Here is a 21,989-nt window from a genome sequence, read left to right as displayed (position 1 = left end):
GGTGGGAACGGAGGGAAGCAGGTCCAAGGGGAGGCCGGGGCTCCTAGTTATCAGCTGGGGCTAGGAGAGGGCTGTCAGGAAGATGGGGAGAGGATGGGAGGACCACGGAACACAGGAACCTGCTTCTGAGGAGACTTTTCTTCTGGACTGACAACTTCTGACCCTGCTGGCCCCAGGTGCTGCCTTCTCTGATGGCTTCTCCAGTGGCCTCAGTACCACCTTAGCGGTCTTCTGCCATGAGCTGCCCCACGAACTGGGTAGGAATGGCAGGAGCAGGGTGGGGTGGACTCCAGAAAGGAGATAGCTCCAAGGGGTAGAGCTTGGAGGCTGGTGGGTGGCATGGATGAGGGGCACCCCAGCTTACTCCCTCCCATCCTGTCCTCTGTCTCCAATAGGTGACTTTGCCATGCTGCTCCAGTCAGGGCTGTCCTTTCAGCGGCTGCTGCTCCTGAGCCTCGTGTCTGGAGCCCTGGGATTGGGGGGTGCAGTCCTGGGGGTGGGGCTCAGCCTGGGCCCTGTCCCCCTCACTCCCTGGGTGTTTGGGGTCACTGCTGGGGTCTTCCTCTATGTGGCCCTTGTGGACATGGTGAGAGATGTCGGGTAGAGCAGAGAAATCAAGGGCAGTGGGGAGGCGGGAGTGGAGAGGGAGATAGCAGTCCCTGCGCCTCTACCATTAGCTCCTGGAAGGGCGTCAGACCACAGGCCCGCAAAAGTCTGAGAAACAAGGGACTGAGGTGTTTGGGTGGGGGCTGCTGATGCTTTCTGATACCCCTCCTCTGGTGTTGAGAGGTCAGGGGCAAGGCCAGAATCCTGACATCTTCTTTTTCTTTCAGCTACCAGCCCTGCTTCGTCCTCCGGAGCCCCTGCCTACGCCCCATGTGCTCCTGCAGGGGCTGGGGCTGCTGCTGGGGGGTGGCCTCATGCTTGCCATAGCCCTGCTGGAGGAGCGGCTACTGCCCGTGACCACTGAGGGCTGACGGGGCCAGTGGAAAGGGGTCGGGTTGCCCTTCCTTCCCCCCAACCACAGGAATGGAGGCGGGACACAGGGCCAGTAGGAGCAATAGGATTTTAATAAACAGAACCCATCCCAAAGCCATGACTACGACAGTTGTACTTGCACCAAAACAGCATAGAAAACCAGAGTGTGGTGGGAGGACCCGAAGCCGGCTGGGGGAGGATGTGAGTAGGGGCCTGGAGGGTGCAGGGTCATTAATCTGCAGGGAGAACATTGTGCTTTAGCCCAGGGAGGGGAGGGGTGGGGCAAATGCACCGAGGTCCCCACTTTTTCCTGCTGCCCTCGGCACCCTGGGGATGCAGGCATCTGGGCACATCGGCCCCTTATTGCTGCCCACCAGCGTTAAACGCCCCCGATCCCAACACTAGCACCACAGGTGGTTCCGGGGCAGGGAGAGGCAGGAATGGGAAAATTGCTTAGAGAAAGATTCCACTAGAATCCAGTGAATTGTGCTCAGTTCTCTTTACTTCCTACAACCGAGTACATGGGTCACAGGGTGGAGGGTGCAACAGGACATGGAACATGCCCCTCCGTGCCCCCCAACACACACCTGCACACAGGATGGTGGTGTCTGCAGCATCACAGGTCATGCAGGGCATGGGGAAGGGGAGGTTCACACACACATAGATGCCCACAGTGGGTACCAGACAGAGAACACCCCTGAATATACACAGCTGTACATGGGGAACCCCCAGGTCCCCACCCCAACCCTCTCCCCTGTCTTGCTGTCCCCCGCAGGGGAACTATATTGCTTTGAGAGAGCCACCCCAGGGGCTGCTCTGCCAGGCACCCTCCCCTCCCACCCACCCCCATTTTGGCACATCTGCAAGACACACAGCAGCGAGAGTAGGCACCCTCCCTTCCCAGGCTTCTGTGGCCTGGAGCTGGGGAAGGGGGTAGGAGACTTCATCCTCCATCCTCCCCTAACCCTTCCCAAACCCCTGCCAAACCCACTCCAGCCAGAACCCACCCCCACCCCCCAAACACACATACAAAGCTGAGCTATCCAGGAACACAAGGGAAACAAGGAGATTGTCCAGGGTGGGAGCAGAGGCAGCGGGGGAAGAAGACTGGAAGCAGAGACCTCCCCCCTTGTGGGGGGCAGACTGGCACAACAGCTACTTTAGTGCAATTGGAGAGGGTGCCCAGAGTGAGGGGTGGAGAAGGGAGGGAAGGCGCTCCCCAACTTCCCTGGGGGCAAAGTCAGGCTTCCAGATTCCCCAGGGAAAGGGCCTAGCAGGAGTGGGTGAGGGCCAAGGTGGATCCTCTGGTCACCCGCCACCCTCTGCCCTCCCAAATGCAGTGACAGTGTCCCCCTCACACCTAAGTGGGCAACAGCAGCCTTGGAGTCAGTACCTTCAAGTAATTCAAAGAGCAGACCCTCCCCACCCCAGCTTCACCCCATCTCTGGGATTTGGTCACTTCTCTAGGGGTTGGGTTGGGAGGAGGGAGCCCCCAAGGCAGACCCTTCCCTCTCTACCTCCCGCTTCCCAGACCACTGGGCTTGGTCCTCAAAGATTCCTCACCTCCGCCCTTGCCCAACCTGGGTCAAGGCTGCAGAAGGCTGGAGCCACCACAATTAGAGGGGAAGGGGCTGCTTTGTTCCTTATCCCTCCTTCTTAAAAGGTAGGGTTCAAACTAGGCGGGATGGGGGCCCATACTGGTTTGCCCCAGGAGTAGGGTTTCTGGGCTAGGGTCTGTAAGGCTATTTTCCTTTGCGGTGGGAAGGGGAGGTAGGGGATGAACACTGGGTATGGGAAGCGGGTGAGAAATGGCTGAGAGGGAAGGAGGAAAGGGCCTCCCCGCTGGAGCAGTCACTGGAGTCATTTAGACAAAAACACTCATGTGCATAAGATACACAGTGCGCAAACTCAGCCCTGCCAGCCCGGCCCCAATTCCACCTCGCAGGACCCCTTCCAAGACCCTGGAGGAGGTTTTGGGGATACAGCTGTAGAACCGTTCACTCTGGCCCCATCCACCCCACCCCCAGCCTCTTCTCCCCTTCTAGGTCCAGGGAGTAAGAAGGTGCTCGGGTGGGCAGACAGTGGTGGAAACAGTATTGAGTTTTCCTTTGGTTACATATTGAAGGCAAAGGTGAGCTGGACTTACAGTCAAAAAGGATAGGGGTGAGGAAGGAAGAGGGGCCATGGCTGGGGTTGGAGAGGGAGGTAGGCCCTCCTCAGCCCCTCCACCCCAAGAAACACATCTACATGGGGTGGCAGTCCCTCAGTCTCGTCTCTCCCACCCCCCACAGCACCAAACAAAAGGAGAAGCCCCCTCCCCCAGGGGCTGCTCCCCACCCCAACCTGGGCTGTACATTCAGTGGTTTTCAGCAGTCCTATGGCTCAGGGGGCCACGGGGTGGGGGAGGTGGCCCGTCAGTCTCAGTGGACAGTAGCAGTGACCCGGGTCTGCTGGTCCTTCCTGGGACCCACAGTTTGTGCCATTCATTTTTCTGAAGGATAGTATATGACCCTACCAGAGCCACCGCCCAATCAGAAATAGCTCCCCAAAAATCAGAAACTAAAAACTGGCTTTTTCCATCTCACCCTCTGATTCACACGTCTGTTTCCCTGTCTCCTATGTTGCCCTCGCTCTGTTTCCTTTGCTGGGACCTGGGGCTGCTCCCAGGGTCCTCGCTTAAAATAGGCCTTTTCACAAAAGTGCTTATTACTTGAAGCAAGTGCTTTAGAGCTGTGGTGGGGAGAGGGGGGAGTGGGAGGGCAAAGGGAAAGCGCTGTTCCCTCCCCACCCTCCCCCATGAAGACTGGGGGGCATTCTGCCTGTTTTACTTCTCCACACCCGTTTAAGTCAAAGAGGTTTAAAAAAAATCTTAACATTAAAATAAATATGCAGTGGCCATGAGAATGGTCAAAATGCTTCAAAAAACACTAGGGCTGGGGAGCCCAGGGTGGGGCGTGGGGTTTCCTTTGGCATAAGGAGAGGAGGCTGCTTGTCCCCCAGGCTTCCTCACAGCCACACATGGAGGGACAGAGGACTCCCCACCACCTCCCAGCACTGCTGACAGTGCGCTGAGGGCAGCAGGGAGCAGACAGCCCCCAGAAATCTCATCTAGCAAGACAACGGGGCTCCTGACACTCAGATGCTTCCCGCCATCGCCAAACGTCACGAAAGGAGAACACGACTCACCCCGCAAGTTCTCTCTGGAGGACCCATCTCCTCACTCCCCTTGCCCCCCACCACCTAATTCCCAGCACCAAGATGAGAGGGAGGGGGTGGAATGGGAAGATTTCAGGAGAGAGAATTGAAGGGAAGGCAAGCTTTGCAGAGCCAGCAGGGTTGGGGATGGGGGCTGCAGCCCTTAAGAGAGGTCACATTGATTGTCATATAGGGGAGGACACGGTGTGGAGGGAGGTGGGCAAGAGGGGCGTCACAAGGCCCTTTGGCTTTGAAAATAAAAATAAAAACTAAAAGCTGCACAATCCTTCTCATCAATAATGGTCATTTGGAAGCCTTGAAATGATTTAGGAACTGAGGGTTGGGAGAAGCAAGACACAGAGAGACAGGGGATCAAAAGGGATCATGAAAAGATAAGGACTTGGACAACACCCCAGGCTTCTGGAAACCAGCATGAGGTATGGTTAAAGGTATCTGTTGGGGAGGAAGGGGGTCCCTGGGACGCCCCCCTCCCTTCAGCCCACCCTTGACAAGGGTGGCAAGACATTCAGGGTATACAACTAAAAGATGGGTAAGACTGTGAATAAAGCAAACTTGGGTAGGGGTGGGAGGCTGAAGGATCCCCCCTCAGGGGGAGACCCTGCACTGTGTAAACGAAGCCTGTCCAGTTGTCAGGGGACAATACTGATGGCAGCCAAACTGGGCAAGGATGCACTGTGGGGGCGGAGGGGGCATGACCTCTATTCAAGTTCTGTGTCTTGGCCCCTGGCTGAGGTATTGAGTGTGAGGAAGGGAACACTGGGCTGCAGGAGTGGGTCCAACTGTCCAGGAGGCTGCACTAGGAGATGGGTGGACAGAGCACTTAAAGGGACCAGGGCCAAATTCAATGCTACATTTAGAGAGAAAACTGCCCCCTCTTCACTCCAGCCCAGTTTGGCTTTTGGGGTGGGACTTTTAGAAATCTTAACAGTGCAGCCCCTAGCTCAATCCCATCTTTCCTCCCTGCTGGGAAGGCAGGGACCAAGCCCCAGTACCTATTCATCTCTCTCTAGGTCAGAGCTTCTTCCTCACACTGGAGGGGAAGCCTGGGTCCCGAGTAGCCACGGTCCCTTGTCAGCCCTGCCCCTCCTACCATCTTTGGCTTCAGATCAGGAGTGACTGGGGCAGTGGGTACTCTTGGACATAACAGAAGGTGGAGGCAGATAGGGAGCACAGATAAACTATGGGCTTGGGGGCACAGGAGGAAGAACATGGTCCCTCCCTCCATATACATGCAAACACATGCCTGAAACACAGTGGACATACTAGGGCTGTGGTTTTGAAATGGGCAGAAAATTAATTTGTTTCTTCCCCTAAAGGATAAAACGCTTACTTAAAAATTCATGACAAGCCTCAAAGTTCAAGGAAAGGAGAGCCAGGGCAGGAATGACCACAGGCTCTGCCCTCCCAAAAGAAGATAAAAGAAAGAAGCAAGGTTAAAGTGCGTGGTTAGGGGCCAGGCTAGGAGTGGGAGGGAAGAGGGAGGGGGCAGGCTGTGGGGGCAGAACCAGCCCTTGATTTGCATATGAGGAGCCAGGGGAGAGTGCAGGATTGGGGCCCAGGTACAGTAGTTGCTGCTTCAAGTGTTTTGCATTTGAACCTTAGGGGTGATAGGGTACAGAAGTGGGGAAAAAGCTCCAGGCCCCAGTGCTAAATATCCTCCCCCCTCATCCTCTAGCTGCCCCTGAAGGGGGAGGGGGACACCCCCAGAGTGCTCACACAGTACCAGAAATTAAGGCTTCTCACTGCTGCGGGGATGGAGGGACCGGCCGAGCAGGGAGGCAGTGATGGGTATGGAAGAAGTAGGGATCTGCCTGGCAGGAGGGGCAGGGGAGAAGGGGGACACAGAGAGGAGTCCCCAGGGAAGAGTCGGGGGAGCTGGCAGCAGAAAGAGGGAACCAAGAGATGGAGTCAAAGAGTGGGGGAGCCAGGCATTTAGCAATCATTTTGGGACACTTGGCAGAAGGGGTCGCCCTGGGGGTACCAAGGGCCTGGGGTGCTCCCTGTCAGTCCCAGACCCCTGCCAGGCCAAGATGGTGTGGCAAAGGGGTGAGCAGCTGCTCCCCAGGGCTTCCTTCCCCTCCGCCCCCTCCACCCAGTCGTGTTCTCCTTTAAAGTGCCCTAAATGTTTAGACTTTTTCTAAATAAATAGAATTAGATATCAAGCCACCGGCGGGGGAGGGACACTGGAGGGGGCTACTCAGAGTAGCAGCCATCTAACCCAATGGCGCCGGGCCGCTCCTGGCTGTAGGGGCAGGAGGCCCCATGGGGCAGGGCGCCGCAGCCACCCACCGTCTTGGCAGCTGCAATGCTGCAGTTCTTGAGCAGGCTGAAGCTGAAAGGACTGACGGTGTCCTTGGGTGGGAAAGGCTTCATGGTGGAAAGGATCAAGGCCAGGCAGTCTGCCACATCTTTGTTGGGGGCACAGGCCAGTGCTGGGGTGTGACCTGCAGGGCCAAGGGGGAGAACTGAGGTATGGAGTCCTGGATCCCAGCCAGCCTCCCCCAAGCTCTGAAGTCTCTTCTCTGTGGAGGGAGCCAAGGCAGGCAGGTACCCAGCAGGGGCAGAATCCAAGGGTGACAAGGGCCCAGGAAGGCTGACAGGCAGATTCTCTAAGTACGAGTTAAAGGGCGGGCATGGGAGTCAACGCCTAGGGTGTGGAGCCCTCCTGACCCTGCCGGCTCCCCTCTGAGACTCCAGAGTACTGGTGTGGGCTCCCTGCTCCGAACAGTTCCCTTGGGAAGAAAATCCCATGTATAGCAAGATTAAGAAGTCACCTCCTGAAGAATGTCCCCGACCCCAAACCCAAGAGAGGCAGGGGGCCCCAGACCCCACCCACCTTCTTCATCCACAGCCAGCACTGTGGCCCCACGACTCAGCAGGGCCTGTACCACAGAAGCTAGACCATTCCGGGCAGCAATGTGGAGTGGCCTTGGAAAAAAGGAAAAAGAAGGAGCTTGATGCTAAGCTGCCCTTCCACCTCCAGAGATGGTGGCAAGGGTGCTGAACAAATACTATGAGCTCCAGAGAGCCTCTGAACAGCGGCCACTCTTTCATCACCCACTGGCCTCCCCCAGTCAGAAGCCCCCTTCCCCAGGCACTCACATCTGCAGCGCACTGTTGGTAGCATTGATAAGGCCAAGGTCTTGGGTTTCTGCCAGGATCATGAGGGCACATTTCTCATGGCCCTGAGGGAGGTGAACAGAGAGTGGAGACTTGTGAAGTAGAAACGTGGCAGGGTGCAGGGCAGGAGTTGGGGAGAGTAACAGGAGGACAAACAGCTGCCCCACCAGTTAGATAGGCTGGACAATCCTCACTTCTGCCCCAGTCCCCTCTGCAACCGAGACCTACTTCTCTTCACCAAGCTCTGCCCCTTATGCAGTCCCCCAATCACTTCAGGTGAGTACCTTGCTACAAGCCAAGTGGAGGGCCGTGTTCTTGTTCTCATCCAACACAGTAAGGTCTGCCTTCCCTCGATACAGCAGAAATTCTACGAGAGAAATGTGATAGAGGGACTGACCCCTCCCTCCAGAGCAGCAGCCATCCCGGCTCTCCACTTTGCATCCCGTCTGCAGATGGCGAGACATCCAAAGACAACCCTCCTGCTTTCTGAACCCCAGCCCCAGCCAGCCTCCACAGGCAGGACTGACCCATCCTGCAAATGCCCCAGGGGAGCTCCTCCCTTCCACAAGTGGCCCCTACACACCCACAGCAGCGGTCTGCCCGTTCTCAGCCGCCGTCATGAGCGCAGTGCGGCCAGTGTGGTCAGTGGCGTTCACCTCGGCTTGATGCTGCAGCAGCATCCGGAGCCCAGAGACATTGTCCGCGAAGGCAGCGGCGTGAAGGGGGGTCCTGTAAGGCGGGGATCAGGGTAGATTAAAATAGGGAAGAGTATACTGCCCAAGCAGAAAGAGGAAGCGAGAGGCAACTGGGCTTCTTCCCAAGTCTTCCATCACTCACCGTCCTTTGGCATCTCGGCTGTTCACAATCTTGGCACCCAGAGCTCCCAGCAGCATCTCTGTGGTGCTGTCCTGGTTATTAATCCTAGAGGAAGAGGGAGGAGGGGTCATCAGGAAGGACAAGGGAAGTAGGCTACCTGTCCTAAGCTCAAGTCATGGGCCCTCGCGAGAAGGGCTGACGCAGCAGAAGGGACTTACACTGCACAGTGCAAAGGAGTGAAGGGGTTTCCTTCCAGGTATGAAAACGGGCTGTGTTCAAGTAACAACTCCAGACAATCTTCATGTCCTGGGCATGAGGAAGGAATAGTGATGGAAAAAAAATGGCAAGGTTCCCTGTCTGTCCTGTGTCCTGACACTCCATTCTACTTCCAGATTCAGATCAACCCAGGTCCCCCCCGACAACCCACCTGTCCTCCTCTACACACACTCCAACACACACTCCTGTGCCTGTGGAGGCCCCAGTCTAGTACCAGTGTAGGAGGCCCAGTGCATGGGCGAGTATCCGCTGTAATCCACCCCGGCATCCAGGGGATCTGTGGAAAGGGCAGCCTGCAGCAGGGTCCGCAGTACTGCAGTGTGGCCACAGGCTGAGGCCAGGTGAATGGGCGTGCGGCCCTTAAAGTCTCGGCACAGCACAAATGCGTCGTGGTCCAGCAGGGCAGCCAGGCAGTCCTCACAGCCAGTCACTGCCTATGAGTAACAGGGGGGTGTGAGGGGGATGAAAAGCTCCTCCTTTTCCACTGGCCTGTTGCTGGAGTCTGGCTCAGGAGTAAGAACCACTTCCAGGGCTGCTCCAATCCTTGTCTTTTTTTTTTTTTTTTTTTTTTTTGGAGACAGAGTCTTGCTCTGTCGCCCAGGCTGGAGTGCAGTGGCATAATCTCGGCTCACTGCAACCTCTGCCTCCTGGGTTCAAGCGATTCTCCTGCCTCAGCCTCCCGAGTAGCTGGGATTACAGGCAGGTGCCACCATAGCCGGCTAATTTTTTTTGTATTTTTAGTAGAGACGGGGTTTCACCATGTTAGCCAGGATGGTCTTGATCTCCTGACCTCATGATCTGCCTGCCTTGGCCTCCCAAAGTGCTGGGATTACAGGCGTGAGCCACTGGCCTCAATCCTTGTCTTTACAACGATTCTTATTTTTTTTTTTTTTTTTGAGACGGAGTCTCACTCTATCACCCAGGCTGGAGTGCAATGGTGCGATCTTGGCTCACTGCAACCTCTGCCTCCTGGGGTTCCAGCAATTCTCCTGTCTCAGCCTCCCAAGTAGCTGGGATTATAGGCATGCACCACCACACCCAATTAATTTTTGTATTTTTGGTAGAGATGAAGTTTCACTACGTTGGCCAGGCTGGTCTCAAACTTCTGACTTCAGGTGATCTGCCCGCCTTGGCCTTCCAAAGTGCTGGGATTACAGATGTGAGCCACCATGCCCAGCCCTTTACAACAACAATTCTAAGTATTAGGGACCCACATCTCCCTCCTTGACTCTCTCTATGCCAACAGACAATCAGGATACTAAGAGTTAACACTGGAGCTCTGGAGTGAAAGACTAAATGGAGAGAAGAAGGAGACCAAGGGATCAAAAAATCTTATGGGAGGAGGAGGCAGCTTAGGACAGGTGGTCACGGAAGAGGATCTAGGTTGTGGCGACATTATGCGATGGGTTGGGGCCAGCAGGGTATCCCAGGTAGAGTCTGGGTGGTGAGCACTCAGTTGTACGTGATTACAAAGCACAGATATTGGCCAGGCACAGTGGGTCACGCCTGTAATCCCAACCCTTTGGGAGACCAAGGCGGGTGGATCTCATCATCAGGAGACTGAGACTACCCTGGCTAACACGGTGAAACCCTGTCTCTACTAAAAATACAAAAATTAGCCGGGCGTGGTGGCAGGCGCCTGTAATCCCAGCTACTCGGGAGGCTGAGGCAGGAGAATCGCCCAGGAGGCGGAGGTTGCAGTGAGCCGAGATCACGCCACTGCACTCCAGCCTGGGCAACAGAACGAGACTCTGTCTCAAAAATAATAATAATAATAAATAAAGGCCGGGCGCGGTGGCTCACGCTTGTAATCCCAGCACTTTGGGAGGCCGAGGCGGGTGGATCACGAGGTCAGGAGATTGAGACCACGGTGAAACTCCGTCTCTACTAAAAATACAAAAAAATTAGCCGGGCGTGGTGGCGGGCGCCTGTAGTCCCAGCTACTCGGAGAGGCTGAGGCAGGAGAATGGCGTGAACCCGGGAGGCAGAGCTTGCAGTGAACCGAGATCGCGCCATTGCACTCCAACCTGGGCGACAGAGCGAGACTCCGTCTCAAAAAAAAAAATAAATAAATAAAAATAAAAAAAATAAGGACTCTTTTCGGACTCAGCCCGCCTGCACCCAGCTGAAATAAACAGCCATGTTGCCCACACACACAAAAAAAAAAATAAATAAAATAAAATAAATAAATAAATAAAGCACAGATATCAGGGAAATCAGCTGGGGACATCAGGGACTCATCCTGGAGCAAGCACAAAGCTCAATAAGATCCTGGGCACAGCGTGGGCCTGGTGGCTCCTGCCTGTAATCCCAGCACTTCGGGAGGCCAAGGTAGGGGGATCACTTGAACCCAGGAGTTCAAGACCAGCTTGGGCAAGATGGTAAGACCCCATATCTACAAAAAATACAAAAATTAGCTGGGCATGGTGGCATGTGCCTATGGTTTCAGCTACTTAGGAGGCTGAGGTGCGAGGATCACCTGAGCCCAGGAAGTCAAGGCTGCAGTGAGCTGTGATAGTGTCACTGCACTCCAACCTGGGCAATGGGAGTGAGACCCTGTCTCAAAAAAAAAGAAAAGAAAAAAGAAAAAAGACTGGGCACAAAATCCTGGCTTGCCTCCTAGACAACTGGATTCCCTACTGCTGGTGAGTCCCATGCTCCCACACTGAGGCCCATGTGCAAACAATCCCCCCTAGAAGCTCACTCACCCCGCGGTGGAGGGCGGTGCGGCCCCGGAGGTCAGCAGCATCAGCTGTGGATCCTTTCTCTAGCAGCAGATGTACACAGTCCACATGGCCATTCATGATGGCCAGCATCAGTGGGGTCCTACAGAAAGGCAGGAGGAGAAGTGAGGATCCCGCAAGGACTGGAAAACCTGCACCCCACCCTGGCCCACACTCACTGTCCATAGGCATCCATGACATCTGTGATGTCAGCTCGTTCCCCACTGTCGATCAGCAAGTGCAGGGAGTCAGTGTGGCCAGAGGCAGCTAGGGGAAAGGGACCCCGTGTCAGGGCAGGGCCAGGAGGAAGAAGGGAGGCAAGGTCAAGCCTAAAGGACTTGGGGTCAATGTTACAGGACGACCTGGGCCATGGAGAAATCTCTGAGGATAGGAAGCTATGAATCAGGGCTTGAAGTCTCCATTCTCCTCACCCTACTTCACTTTCCAGCCCCATTCCCATCCAGGAGGGATCTGGCATGGCAAGGGTAGGGCAGCAGCCTAAAGTGGGCACTAACCAGCAGCGTGCAGGGGCGTCCACTTGCGCTTGCGCTCCTTGATGAGGGCAGAGGCGCCGTGGGCTGTAAGCACCTCCACACACTCAGTAGAGCCGCGCTCCGTGGCCAGGAAGAGTGCGGTCCGGCCCTTGTGGTCCCTTACGTCCAGATTCACCAGCGTCTCCGCCAGCGTCTTCAAGGCTTCACAGTGACCGTTGTAGGCCTGGCGGGGCGCAGGCAACCAGTGCACACAGCTCGGGACCTTCCCTGCTCCTCCCTTCCCCTTCTCTGCTCTTGGGGTCCCTGGGAAGCTCAAGGTCTTAGTCCTAGACAAGCTCCTTGGGCCCCTCAAGGCTTCCAACCCTGCACTGGGCTTATCCCCTCTCCCACAAAAAGGCAGAAGCAAGGATAACTTCACAAGTGCTGGTACCTTTGTTAGGGCCTGGGAACAGGTAGGACAAGGAAGGCAACAGAAAAAGACGTGGGACTCACAGCTAAGTGCAAAGGGCTGACTGGAATGGTGCTCTCCACATCCTCCAGGCAGTTAAAGGACATTTCTAAGAGCTGCAAAGGACAGGAAAGTAGGTGCTGAGACTCTGGAACTCCCAAGATAGTACCTCAGTCCCCGACTCGCAGTAATCCCCACTAAGCCTCTGGATCTAAAGACCACATTTAATTGAACCCTTAGTTTCGGAATCCACAAACCCTGTGCCCCGCCCCTGCCTCCCCTCCTGCAGGCCGGGCCCCAACACATACCAGTTCGAGGTTCTGTCTGTTGCCATAGGCGGCTGCATAGTGCACAGCTGTGTAGCCCTGCCTGTCCCGCAGGGAGGGGTCTGCACCGTTATCCAGTAAGAACTCCAGACAGCTGAGGAGCCGGGGGTAGACTGTGAGGCAGGGACAGGCCCAGCCCAGGAGGGCACAGTTCTGGGAGGGCCAGAGGAGAGGACCAAGGGAACCCCTCCAGGCCTACCTGGCCGCCACCCATCCTCAGCTCTAGGTAGGTTCTCTAAATCCTACCCATTCTCCAATGCCAGCTCCAGACCCACTTTACCTTCTCAAGGTCTGCCCTGAACCCCTCTGGCTTCAATGCCCTCCTTTATCCTCTGAATGCTCTCCTAGAGAAACTAGAGCATGATGTTCAGTTATCAGCCTTCCGCTGACCAACATGCTTTCCCCACCTCCAGGCACGCCAACCCCTGCCCTACGATGCTTTCTCCTCCCAGCCCACCCGAATAAGTCCTGTTCATCTCAAACTCAGTCCCAGCTTCTCTCCTCTGTGAGGCCTTTCCCAGCCTTCCCTGGGGAAGGTGCCTCTTCCTCTGTGCTCCCTTGGCAGTCTTCTCATACCTTAGTAGTAGTTGTAGTAGTAGTAATAATAATAAAGTAGCACTTACTGTCAAGCACAGTTCTAAGTACTTCATGTATATTAAATAATTTAATCCTCATAAAGATCCTATGAAGTAGATACTATTTTTATCCTTACTGTGGATGATGAAATTGAGGCATAAAGAAGTAACTTGCTGAAGGTTAACAGCTGAGCCTCTTGGATTTTAGTGTCCTTTTTTAAAAAATAAATCTTAAAAAAAAATTATTTAATTTACTTATTTTAAATAGAGACAGGGGCCTGGCTCGGTCGCTCACGCTTGTAATCCCAGCACTTTGGGAGGCTGAGGTGGGCAGATCACCTGCGGTCAGGAGTTCGTGGCCAGCCTGGCCAACATGGCGAAACCCTGTCTCTACTAAAAATACAAAAATTAGGCTGGGCATGGTGGCTTACACCTGCAATCCTAGCACTTTGGGAGGCCAAGGCAGGGGGATCACCTGAGCTCAGGAGTTCGAGACCAGCCTGGGCAACACAATGAAACCCCATCTGTACTAAAATACAAAAATTTAGCCGGGTGTGGCAGCGTGCACCTGTATTCCCAGCTACTCAGGAGGCTGAGACAGAATTGCTTGAACCCAGGAGGTGGAGGTTGCAGTGAGCCAAGATCATGCCACTGCACTCCAGCCTGGGCAACAGAGTGAGACTTGGTCTTCAAAAAAAAAAAAAAAAAGAAAAAAAAAAAATTAGCCGAGCGTGGTGGTAGACACCTGTAATCCCAGCTACTCAGGAGGAAGAGGCAGGAGAATCGCTTGAACCCCAGAGGTAGAGGTTGCAGTGAGCCGAGATCACGCAACTGCACTAGAGCCTGGGTGACAGAGCAAGACTCCATCTCAAATAAATAAATAAATAAATAAATTTAATTAAATAAAATAGAGATGGGTTCTCATTATGTGTTAGCCAGGCTGGTCTCATACTCTTGGGCTCAAGCAATCCTCCCACCTCAGTGCTGGGATTACAGGCATGAGTCACTGTGCCTAGCTGATTTTTGTGGGCTTTTCTTTAGAGACGGGGTCTCACTATGCTGCCCAGGCTGGGGTGCAGTGGCTATTCATAGGCATGATCATAGTGCACTACAGCCTCAAACTCCTGGGTTTGCATGATCCTCTTGCCTTACCTGCACCTGCCTCCTGAGTAACTGGGAATATATGCATGTGCCACCATGCCCAGCAAAAAATAAACTTTTTGTTTTAGAATATTATTATAGAAAAATTTTGGGCTAGGTGTGGTGGCTCATATCTGTAATCCCAGCACTTTGGGAGTCTGAGGCAGGAGGATTGCTTGAGCCCAGGAGTTCGAGACCGGTGTGGGCAACATAAAGAGATCCCTGACCTACAAAATAAATTAATTAAAAAAAAAAAAAGAAAAAAAAATTGTGAAGATAGTATAGGGAGTTCTCACATACCCTATACCTAGTTTCCCCTGTCATTAACATCTTACATTAGTATGCATAAGTGTCCTTTTATTTAGCTTTCCCAATAGATTATTAGTTTTCAAAAGACAGAAATTTGGGACAATTCATCCTTTTTAAATTTTTTTTTTTTTTTTGAGATGGAGTATCACTCTGTCACCCAGACTGGAGTGCAGTGGCGCAATCTCGGCTCACTGCAAGCTCCGCCTCCCGGGTTCATGCCATTCTCCTGCCTCAGCCTCTCCGAGTAGCTGGGACTACAGGCGCCCGCCACCACGCCCGGCTAATTTTTTGTATTTTTAGTAGAGACGGGGTTTCACTGTGGTCTCGATCTCCTGACCTCGTGATCCGCCCGCCTCGGCCTCCCAAAGTGCTGGGATTACAAGCGTGAGCCACCGCGCCCGGCCTCTTTTTAAATTTTTATTTAATTTTATTTATTTGTTTTTTTTTTGAGACAGAGTCTCACTCTGTCACCCAGGCTGGAGTGGATTGGCATGATCTTGGCTCACTGCAACCTCCACCTCCCTGGTTCAAGTGATTCTCCTGCCTCAGCCACCCGAGTAGCTGGGACTACAGGTGCCTGCCACCATGACCGGCTAATTTTTGTATTTTTAGTAGAGACGCGGTTTCACCACGTTGGCCAGGCTGGTCTCGAACTCCTGACCCCAGATGATCTGCCTGCCTCGGCCTCCCAAAGTGCTGGGATTATAGGCGTGAAGCACCGCACCCAGCCTATTTTTAATTTTAATTTTTTCGAGACAGAGTCTTGTTCGGTTGCCCAGGCTGGAGTGCAGTGGCGAGATCTCGGCTCACTGCAACCTCCACCTCCCTGGTTCAAGCAACTCTGCTGCCTCGGCCTCCTGAGTAGCTGGGATTATAGGTGTGCGCCACCACACCTGGTTAATTTTTTGTATTTTTAGTAGAGATGGGGTTTCACCATGTTGGTCAGGCTGGTCTTGAACTCCTAACCTCAGGTGATCTGCCTACCTCAGCCTCCCAAAGTGCTAGGATTACAGGCTTGAGCCACCACGCCCAGCCTCATCTTTTATCCTTAGTATCTAGCACAGTACTTGGAACCTAGTAAGTAAATATTCAATTAATGTTTGTGGAATAAACAAATTATTTTGTACATTTAGCTTTTCTAATCCTCTCAAGAAGACCGGCCGGGCGTGGTGAGCTGAGATCACACCACTGCATTCCAGCCTGGGCAACAGAGTGAGACTCTGTCTCCAAAAAAAAAATCCATTCCTTCAGGGAAGCAACTATGTCTCATACTTTTGGGATTTTTTTTTCCCTGAAGCTCCTGAGCTTCAATCTCATACTTTTGTCTTTGCCCACTCTGGACTATACCCAGAGGGCTCAAGACACTGCTGGCTGACTGGCAGGACAGCGGCAGTGTAGGGTAGAGGTTCAGATTAGATAGGAGGACAGTAGGGCCAGAGCTTGCATGGGTTCAGGAAAGCACATCCCAGGGGCCCTCTCTGCTACTCACAAGAAGGCCTCCTTCCTGCGGGACTCCTTCAGTGGCTCGTCCTCTTCGGCATCATGGCTGGAAGGCGTATGGGATTCCGCTCTGGGGAAGAGAGAGAGAAAGTTAGGGCCAGGCTCAGGGAGGTGAATGGGGCTGAGAAGGACCAGACTGGTAGCCTCACCTCCTGTAAGTGTCGGAAGCGGCAGCGTAGTGGAGGGGAGAGCAGCCTTTACAGTCGGCCTCGTTGACACCTGCCCCAGCAGTCACCAATGTTACTGCACACTGGTAGCTACCGTTAGCAGCTGCATAGTGCAGTGGGGTCCTGGGGAAGAAGTGAAGGAGGGTGGGGAAGAGAATCAGAGACAGATCCAAATGCAATCAGATGTGCAGCCAAATGCTGCTTTGTAACATTCTCCTTATTTAACTCTCCAATCTCAACCCTTCCTCCCTCTACCATTTGTTTCTCTAATCAGACATTCCCTATGTTTACCCCTGCATATTAGCATACCTGCCAAATTTGTCCCTCCTCCTCAAGTCAGCTCCACTGCTCAACAGCAAATTAAGACATTCAACATTCCTAAAAGAAGGATGTGTTAAGAGAGTTACAGCCTCAAAGGGAAGCCACAGGCCCAGGGTGGGGCTAAGGATGGATGGAACTAGCAAGGCCTTTCTGCTGTGACTGCTTTCATTGTGAGAGGGGGAATAGATCTGGGCAGGCAAGAATGAGGGACCCAGACCTTTGCCCAGCTCCCTGCTCAAAGCATGGGAGAGAGAAAGAGAACTCACCCTCCGGAAGCAGCAGCATGAAGACAGGTACGGCCAAGGTTGTCAGGTGTATTGATGTCAAACCCAGCTGAAAGCACATGCTCGTTGCTGAGTGAAGACACAATGCTGTACAACTGACCTGGAGGCACAGAACAGCCACAGGTCACATCTGAGAGTGTTCAGCAGGGAGGGAAAGGCCTTTGCTCTCCTATACACCTGCAAATCCCCAGCCCATCAGCACATACCTGAGGAGAGAAGCTTACGACAACAGTCAGAGAATCCAAAGAGAACAGCTAAGTGCAGGGGGAACATGTCATGGATGCCACGCCTAGAGAGAAGTTGAGGGACTCAGTCCTTGGGTCAATGAGGGACCAAGTAAGACCTCTTCTGTGCCCCACCACCACCCTAGAGTCAGGGTAGGAGGTTCTCCAAGGTGCCCTTTGGCAAGCTTATCTGTGCCTCCATGGTTGATGTGAGCAGTCTGTGCAGATCTGGGCAGCCCAGAAGTGGAGTCGGGGCCCTGACTCACCGGGCGGTATCTGCGCCGTTGGTCATGAGGGTGCTGATGAGCAGCTCGTGTCCATAGCGAGCAGCCACATGCAGTGGCGTGTTCCCAAATTTGTCGGCACAATCAATCTCGCTGCCTGTGAGGGGATGCACACACACAAGCTCAGGCAGACCTCAGGCTTAAGACCACTTTTGCGAGCTAGCCACGATTTGAGTTTCTACTATGTATCAGGTGCCAGGCCCAGGATTCTACATGTTTTATCCTGTTTCTAGGCCTTAGGAGACTGGGCAGGGCAGAGCAGGGCCATTTCCACAGGTCCCTTGGTCAGAGTTCCAAGGGCCTATCCTACTGGAAGAGGGCAGGAGAAGGAAGTTAGGAATCTCCCTAGATTCTAGAAATGAGTTCCTTGGGGGAGGAGGGGATGAGAGCACAAAGTCTCCCAGGTCCATACCATTCTGGATGAGGATCTGGGAGCGTGTGAAACGGCCATGGATTGCAGCCATGTGCAGAGGACTTTTCCCTTCTTTGCTCTGTGGAAACATGGTGGGTTTTTGTTTTTGTTTTTTTCCAGTGCAAAGCACAGAGAATGCCCTACCTCCCTTCCAAGGACATATCTCTAAGGACAAAAGGGTCATATGGCACCTTCTTAGCCCACTCTCTCCTGAGTCCCTGGCAAGGTCTGATTACCCCAGGAAGCAAGTGGATAATTCCCCAAGAGAGCTATCCAGATATAGTCAGGACCCCTAGATCCAAGTTTCGCTCCCCACTGGTCTAAGCTTTATCCCTTCAGGCACCTGGTAGTTGACGTCAGCCCCATTATTAACCAATAGCTCCAAGCAGAGAGCGCCATTGGTGGAGACTGCAGCCACATGCAGTGGCGTGAAGCCCTTGTCATTCGGCTGGTTGACATTGGCTCCGGCATTCACCAGCTCAATAGCCACAGCATCCTGGCCCAGGTAGCAGGCGATGTGCAAAGCTGTGTTTCCAAAAGCGTTGGGCTCATCAATCTGGATATTCAGGGGTGACAGTAAGGCGGTATCAGTTTAAACAAAGTAGAAGCCAGCACATATAGCCTACAGATCCCAGAAATCCAACGACTGCCTCAGTTCTTCTCGGGTTTCTGACCCAAGGTACTAAGGTACTAAGGGTACTACAGTTAAGGTAAGCATTATTCAGACCCTCTCCACCACGTCCTTCCAACTTCCCAAAACTACACCAACATCCCAATACCTCATATCTCCATAACAGACTATAATCTCCTACTTGCTGCCCATAGTTCCCAACCCCAGAGCTCAAAGCCCTGACCTCCGCTCCCATCCGAAGCAGGTACTTCACCACTTCAATCTGGCCACTGGCAGCAGCTGTATGGAGCAGCCCATAGCCCTTGCGGTCCTTGCAGCCGAGGTCTGCTCCCCGTGCCACCAGCAGTTTCAGGACCTCCAAGTGCCCTGAGAAAAGAGAATACACTCTAAAGGAAGTAGAAGGTAAACTCTAAGGCCCTGCACTCCTCTCTTCAAAGGCTGCAACCCCATATCCCTGCCCTAGGAATCCTAAATGTCAAATTTCTGATTTTCCCGTGTATTCTCTCTCACCTAGAAAAGCTGCCCAGTGCAGAGGCTGCCGCTCCTTTTTGTCACAGACATTCAGGCTGGCTCCCTTGTTGAGGAGCAGGTTCACTGTCTGTATCAGGATATGAAAGACACCTGTTCAGAGCCAGATTCGTGCCCTCAACCTACCTAAGAGCAGAGGCCTCATCTCCTGAAGAGGCTGAGGCAGCCTAATGCCTTTTTCCATGAGCAAAACAACCTGGAAGACTCGAGGGAACAGCAGAAGCAGGCACTTAAGGAGGAGATACTAGAGAGATTTGGAACTTTAAGAGAAACAAGGGAGTCTCTTCAGGTGATCTGGTGGTTGTTAAACTCATGTAAGTCTTTGCAAATGTGCTGAAAGACATGGACTCTCTTCAGAAAGGCGTGTATGCAAATATTTTCCATGCAAAATCCAAGGTTTTATCAACCTCCTGAAGTCCAAGTTAAGAATTTTAATCTAGTCTGACCATTCATTTAGTGCTTGAGCTTAAGTGTTTATATAACCATCCGGGCTGTTTCTCCTTCAGGCTTGAGGGCCCAGAAACAGGGAAAGGTGAGTAGGAAAGTAAGAAAAGGGAAAGCCCCAGCTGGGCCTGGATGGGAACAGTCCTCACCTCAAGATGCCCACTATGCACTGCATGGTGCAGAGCACTGCGCCCGCTCCTGTCAGCCACGTTCAGGCTGCTCAACAGGGGTGCCAGAGCCTCAGCACACTTGGTGGCCCGGTTGGCAGCAGCCACGTGCAGTGGTGTCTGCCACAGCTTGTCCCGGGCATTCACATCTGCTGAATGTGCCAGCAGCAGCCCCAGCACCTTCTGTTGAGGGCAGGGGAGAAAAGAGAGAGTGGGAGCAGGAGGTAAAACAACAGGAAATGGAAGGAGGAATAGGTCAGCACAGCATCTACAGCCCCGTTTTCCCCAGCAGAGTCTCTTCTCATTTTTCCAACATACCTAGCCTCTGAATACCTACTTCCCATCTTCTGGATCTTCTTAGAACTTAAGCTCTTCCTTACCTTGCTGATTAAAACAAGGACCCTTTGCTCTTCTTCAAGCCACCTGACTCACCAACTTAGATCCTGAAAATCTTCACTCACACATACATCCATTCCCAAACAAATCCACATGTGGAGATCCACACATCCCAACCCCCCACTACTTCTAGGAAAACTAAATGCTCTTGCTACATCTTGCCCTGAACACCCATTTTAGCCTTCTCATAGGCACCAAAATTATTTTCAGCATCTCAGTAAGCAAACAGATACCGGTTCCCGAGCTAAAATGCCCCTCCTAACCACCACCCACCTCATTCCCACTGGCCTCGGCCCCTCCCCCTGGTGGCTGGAGCCAGGGAAGTGATGAACTGAGGAGGAGGTCCCCCTTTCCCTGTCTTCAGGGCTGATGGGAATAGGATAAAGGACCCAACTGATGAAATACGTTTGGCCCCTGTGCTGTCAACTTTCAAGCTGCTTGAGGGCCAAGGATGCAACAGATTACTATACCCATCCCCCATCACAAGGAAAGAAATCTCAGTGCCCAGAGGGGGATCAGACTCAAGGTGGCCCCCCAGGGAGGGATGAGTCACTCAGGCCTGGCAGCAGGGCCCCCGCAGTCTGCCAGCCCAGTGTTAAGCTCTCCCTGAGTCACATCAGCTGGCAGCACTCAGCCCCCTTACCGGCCAGTTCTAGGGGTAGGAGGGAGGGGCCAAGATTTGATCTCCTCACTACCTGGGGTAGAACAGCTTGTAGGGCTGAGGGCTGAGGACTGAGGCTCCTTAACCCTTAACCTCCACCTTTAAGCAACTTATCCTTTTTGAAAGGGTAAAAGAAGGTGGGGGTGCATACCTCGTTTCGGGAGGCAGCAGCACGATGAAGAGGGGTCAGCCACAGTGTGTCCTTAGCATTGACATTAGCACCTGTGGGGATATAATTTCCTATTTTGATGGAAGGTGGGGAGGGGGTATGAAGGAAGCCAGTAATCAGGCCAGGAAATCTGAATGGAGCTGGAGCCTCGCCTGGACCAAGCCCAGGAGAGCAATCCTTGAATATCAAAAAAGACTCCTCCCCTCCTTTCCCTCCCTATGTGCCACACCTTCCAGCTCCCCACTTTCACCTGACATCAGTAGCAACTGGAGGATGGGGACATCGCCTACGTAGGCAGCAGCATGCAATGGAGTTCGCCTCTCTTGGTCCTGGGAAGGCAAAAAAGAGGAGGGACTATGGGCGCGGGGTGAGGGGGCTATCAAGAACCCCAGCCCAAGCCTCAGAGCTCCAGGCCCTTCCCCACAACCTCTTCCCATAGTTTCTGCAGCGTCCTAAGTCCCGGTACTGGGAGTCAAAGGCAAGCACCTAGGGAGGGTGGAGTCAGGGCCAATGGGCTGAGAAGCCGGCTCCTTTTTCCAGGAGGGGTGGGGGCGCTGCAGACTCCGGAGGTTGAGAAGAGAACAACGTTCCTGGGCATCCCCAGCCCAAGTGATCTGGGCTCCAAGCCTGACCTGCTCTCCATCCCCAAATGCAGAGTAGGCTTTCACTCCAGGATGGAAAGAACTGCGGCCTCATCTGAGCAGAGGAGACACGGAGCCGCCCCACCGGTGGGGAGGGGTCCAGAACACGGGAGCCAGGATTCCGGTCTCGCCATCCTCCCTGCTCCCAACTCACCAGCACATTGATGTTCTCCTTCTGCGAGAGTAGGGAACGCACTTCCTCCACATCTCGGCTAAAGATGGCCTGGACCAGGGGCGGCTGCAGAGAGAACCGGCATTCTGAGAGCAGTCTGGAGCCGGAGCGGAACCAGTGTGGGGGTGGGGGTGGGGGAGCACCCAGGTTTGAGTGGGGGGCGTCCGTGGAGGGGCTCCACTCTGGGGATTCTGGCTGGAGCGGGCTCCCGCGGTGCCTCCGCCGGTTGCCAGGTCCCCAAGGACACCGGCTCGGTTGAGGGGAGCGCAGCATGGGGCGGGGCGGGAGCTGCGGGAGCCCCGGGCTAGGGCCCAGCCTAGGCCGCACATCCCCGGGCTCGCGTGGCGGCAGCGCCGAGCCCTGGAAGGAGGAAGCGGGAAAGGGCAGGAGGGCTGACCTGGTCCGTGATGCTGAGGATCCCCATGGCTCGGCCCGGGCTCCGTCCGCATCGAGCTCCCGGCGGCGGCGGCGGCGGCTCCACCGGGGACACGGAGCGGCCCAGGCGGCGGCTGCGGCGGCGGCTGCAGGGAGAGCGCGGCCCCGCCTACCGGGGGGCGGGCGAGCTGG

At 54.1% G+C, this 21,989-nt stretch overlaps 2 protein-coding genes across 3 annotated transcripts in view; one reads left to right on the top strand and one right to left on the bottom strand.

The window, feature by feature from the left end:
* SLC39A5 (solute carrier family 39 member 5) overlaps positions 1-1,092 on the top strand; it is a 7,626-nt gene extending 6,534 nt beyond the window's left edge. Inside the window, exons 11-13 of the mRNA XM_055248041.1 lie at positions 177-257; positions 396-586; positions 834-1,092. Of these exons, the coding sequence (XP_055104016.1) occupies positions 177-257; positions 396-586; positions 834-977 (416 nt within the window). The 3' untranslated portion in view covers positions 978-1,092. The remainder of the gene's footprint in view (positions 1-176; positions 258-395; positions 587-833) is intronic.
* ANKRD52 (ankyrin repeat domain 52) lies at positions 915-21,989 on the bottom strand. 2 transcript variants are annotated; one of them, XM_063620126.1, is made up of 29 exons: positions 21,820-21,989; positions 21,405-21,488; positions 20,860-20,938; positions 20,592-20,662; positions 19,366-19,566; positions 18,755-18,842; positions 18,468-18,610; positions 17,957-18,169; positions 17,614-17,692; positions 17,184-17,298; positions 16,900-16,982; positions 16,676-16,793; positions 16,398-16,466; positions 16,071-16,211; positions 15,911-15,991; positions 12,380-12,491; positions 12,116-12,187; positions 11,645-11,846; positions 11,309-11,396; positions 11,115-11,232; positions 8,621-8,840; positions 8,349-8,436; positions 8,152-8,235; positions 7,898-8,043; positions 7,599-7,681; positions 7,297-7,379; positions 7,031-7,122; positions 6,484-6,638; positions 915-1,214 (listed from the first exon to the last, which is right to left on the bottom strand). In XM_063620126.1, exons 1-29 carry the CDS (start codon positions 21,844-21,846, stop codon positions 951-953), a joined length of 3,399 nt encoding a protein of 1,132 aa, XP_063476196.1. In that variant the 5' UTR covers positions 21,847-21,989; the 3' UTR covers positions 915-950. The 2 variants fall into 2 exon arrangements, with proteins under 2 accessions (XP_063476196.1, XP_055104014.1); XM_055248039.2 differs by having other exon boundaries at positions 1,053-6,638.

The sequence above is a fragment of the Symphalangus syndactylus genome, chromosome 17, assembly GCF_028878055.3.
Source record: "Symphalangus syndactylus isolate Jambi chromosome 17, NHGRI_mSymSyn1-v2.1_pri, whole genome shotgun sequence".
Taxonomy (NCBI): domain Eukaryota; kingdom Metazoa; phylum Chordata; class Mammalia; order Primates; family Hylobatidae; genus Symphalangus; species Symphalangus syndactylus.
Note: the sequence above shows the minus strand (reverse complement) of the source record. Positions and strands in the feature narration are given on the sequence as shown.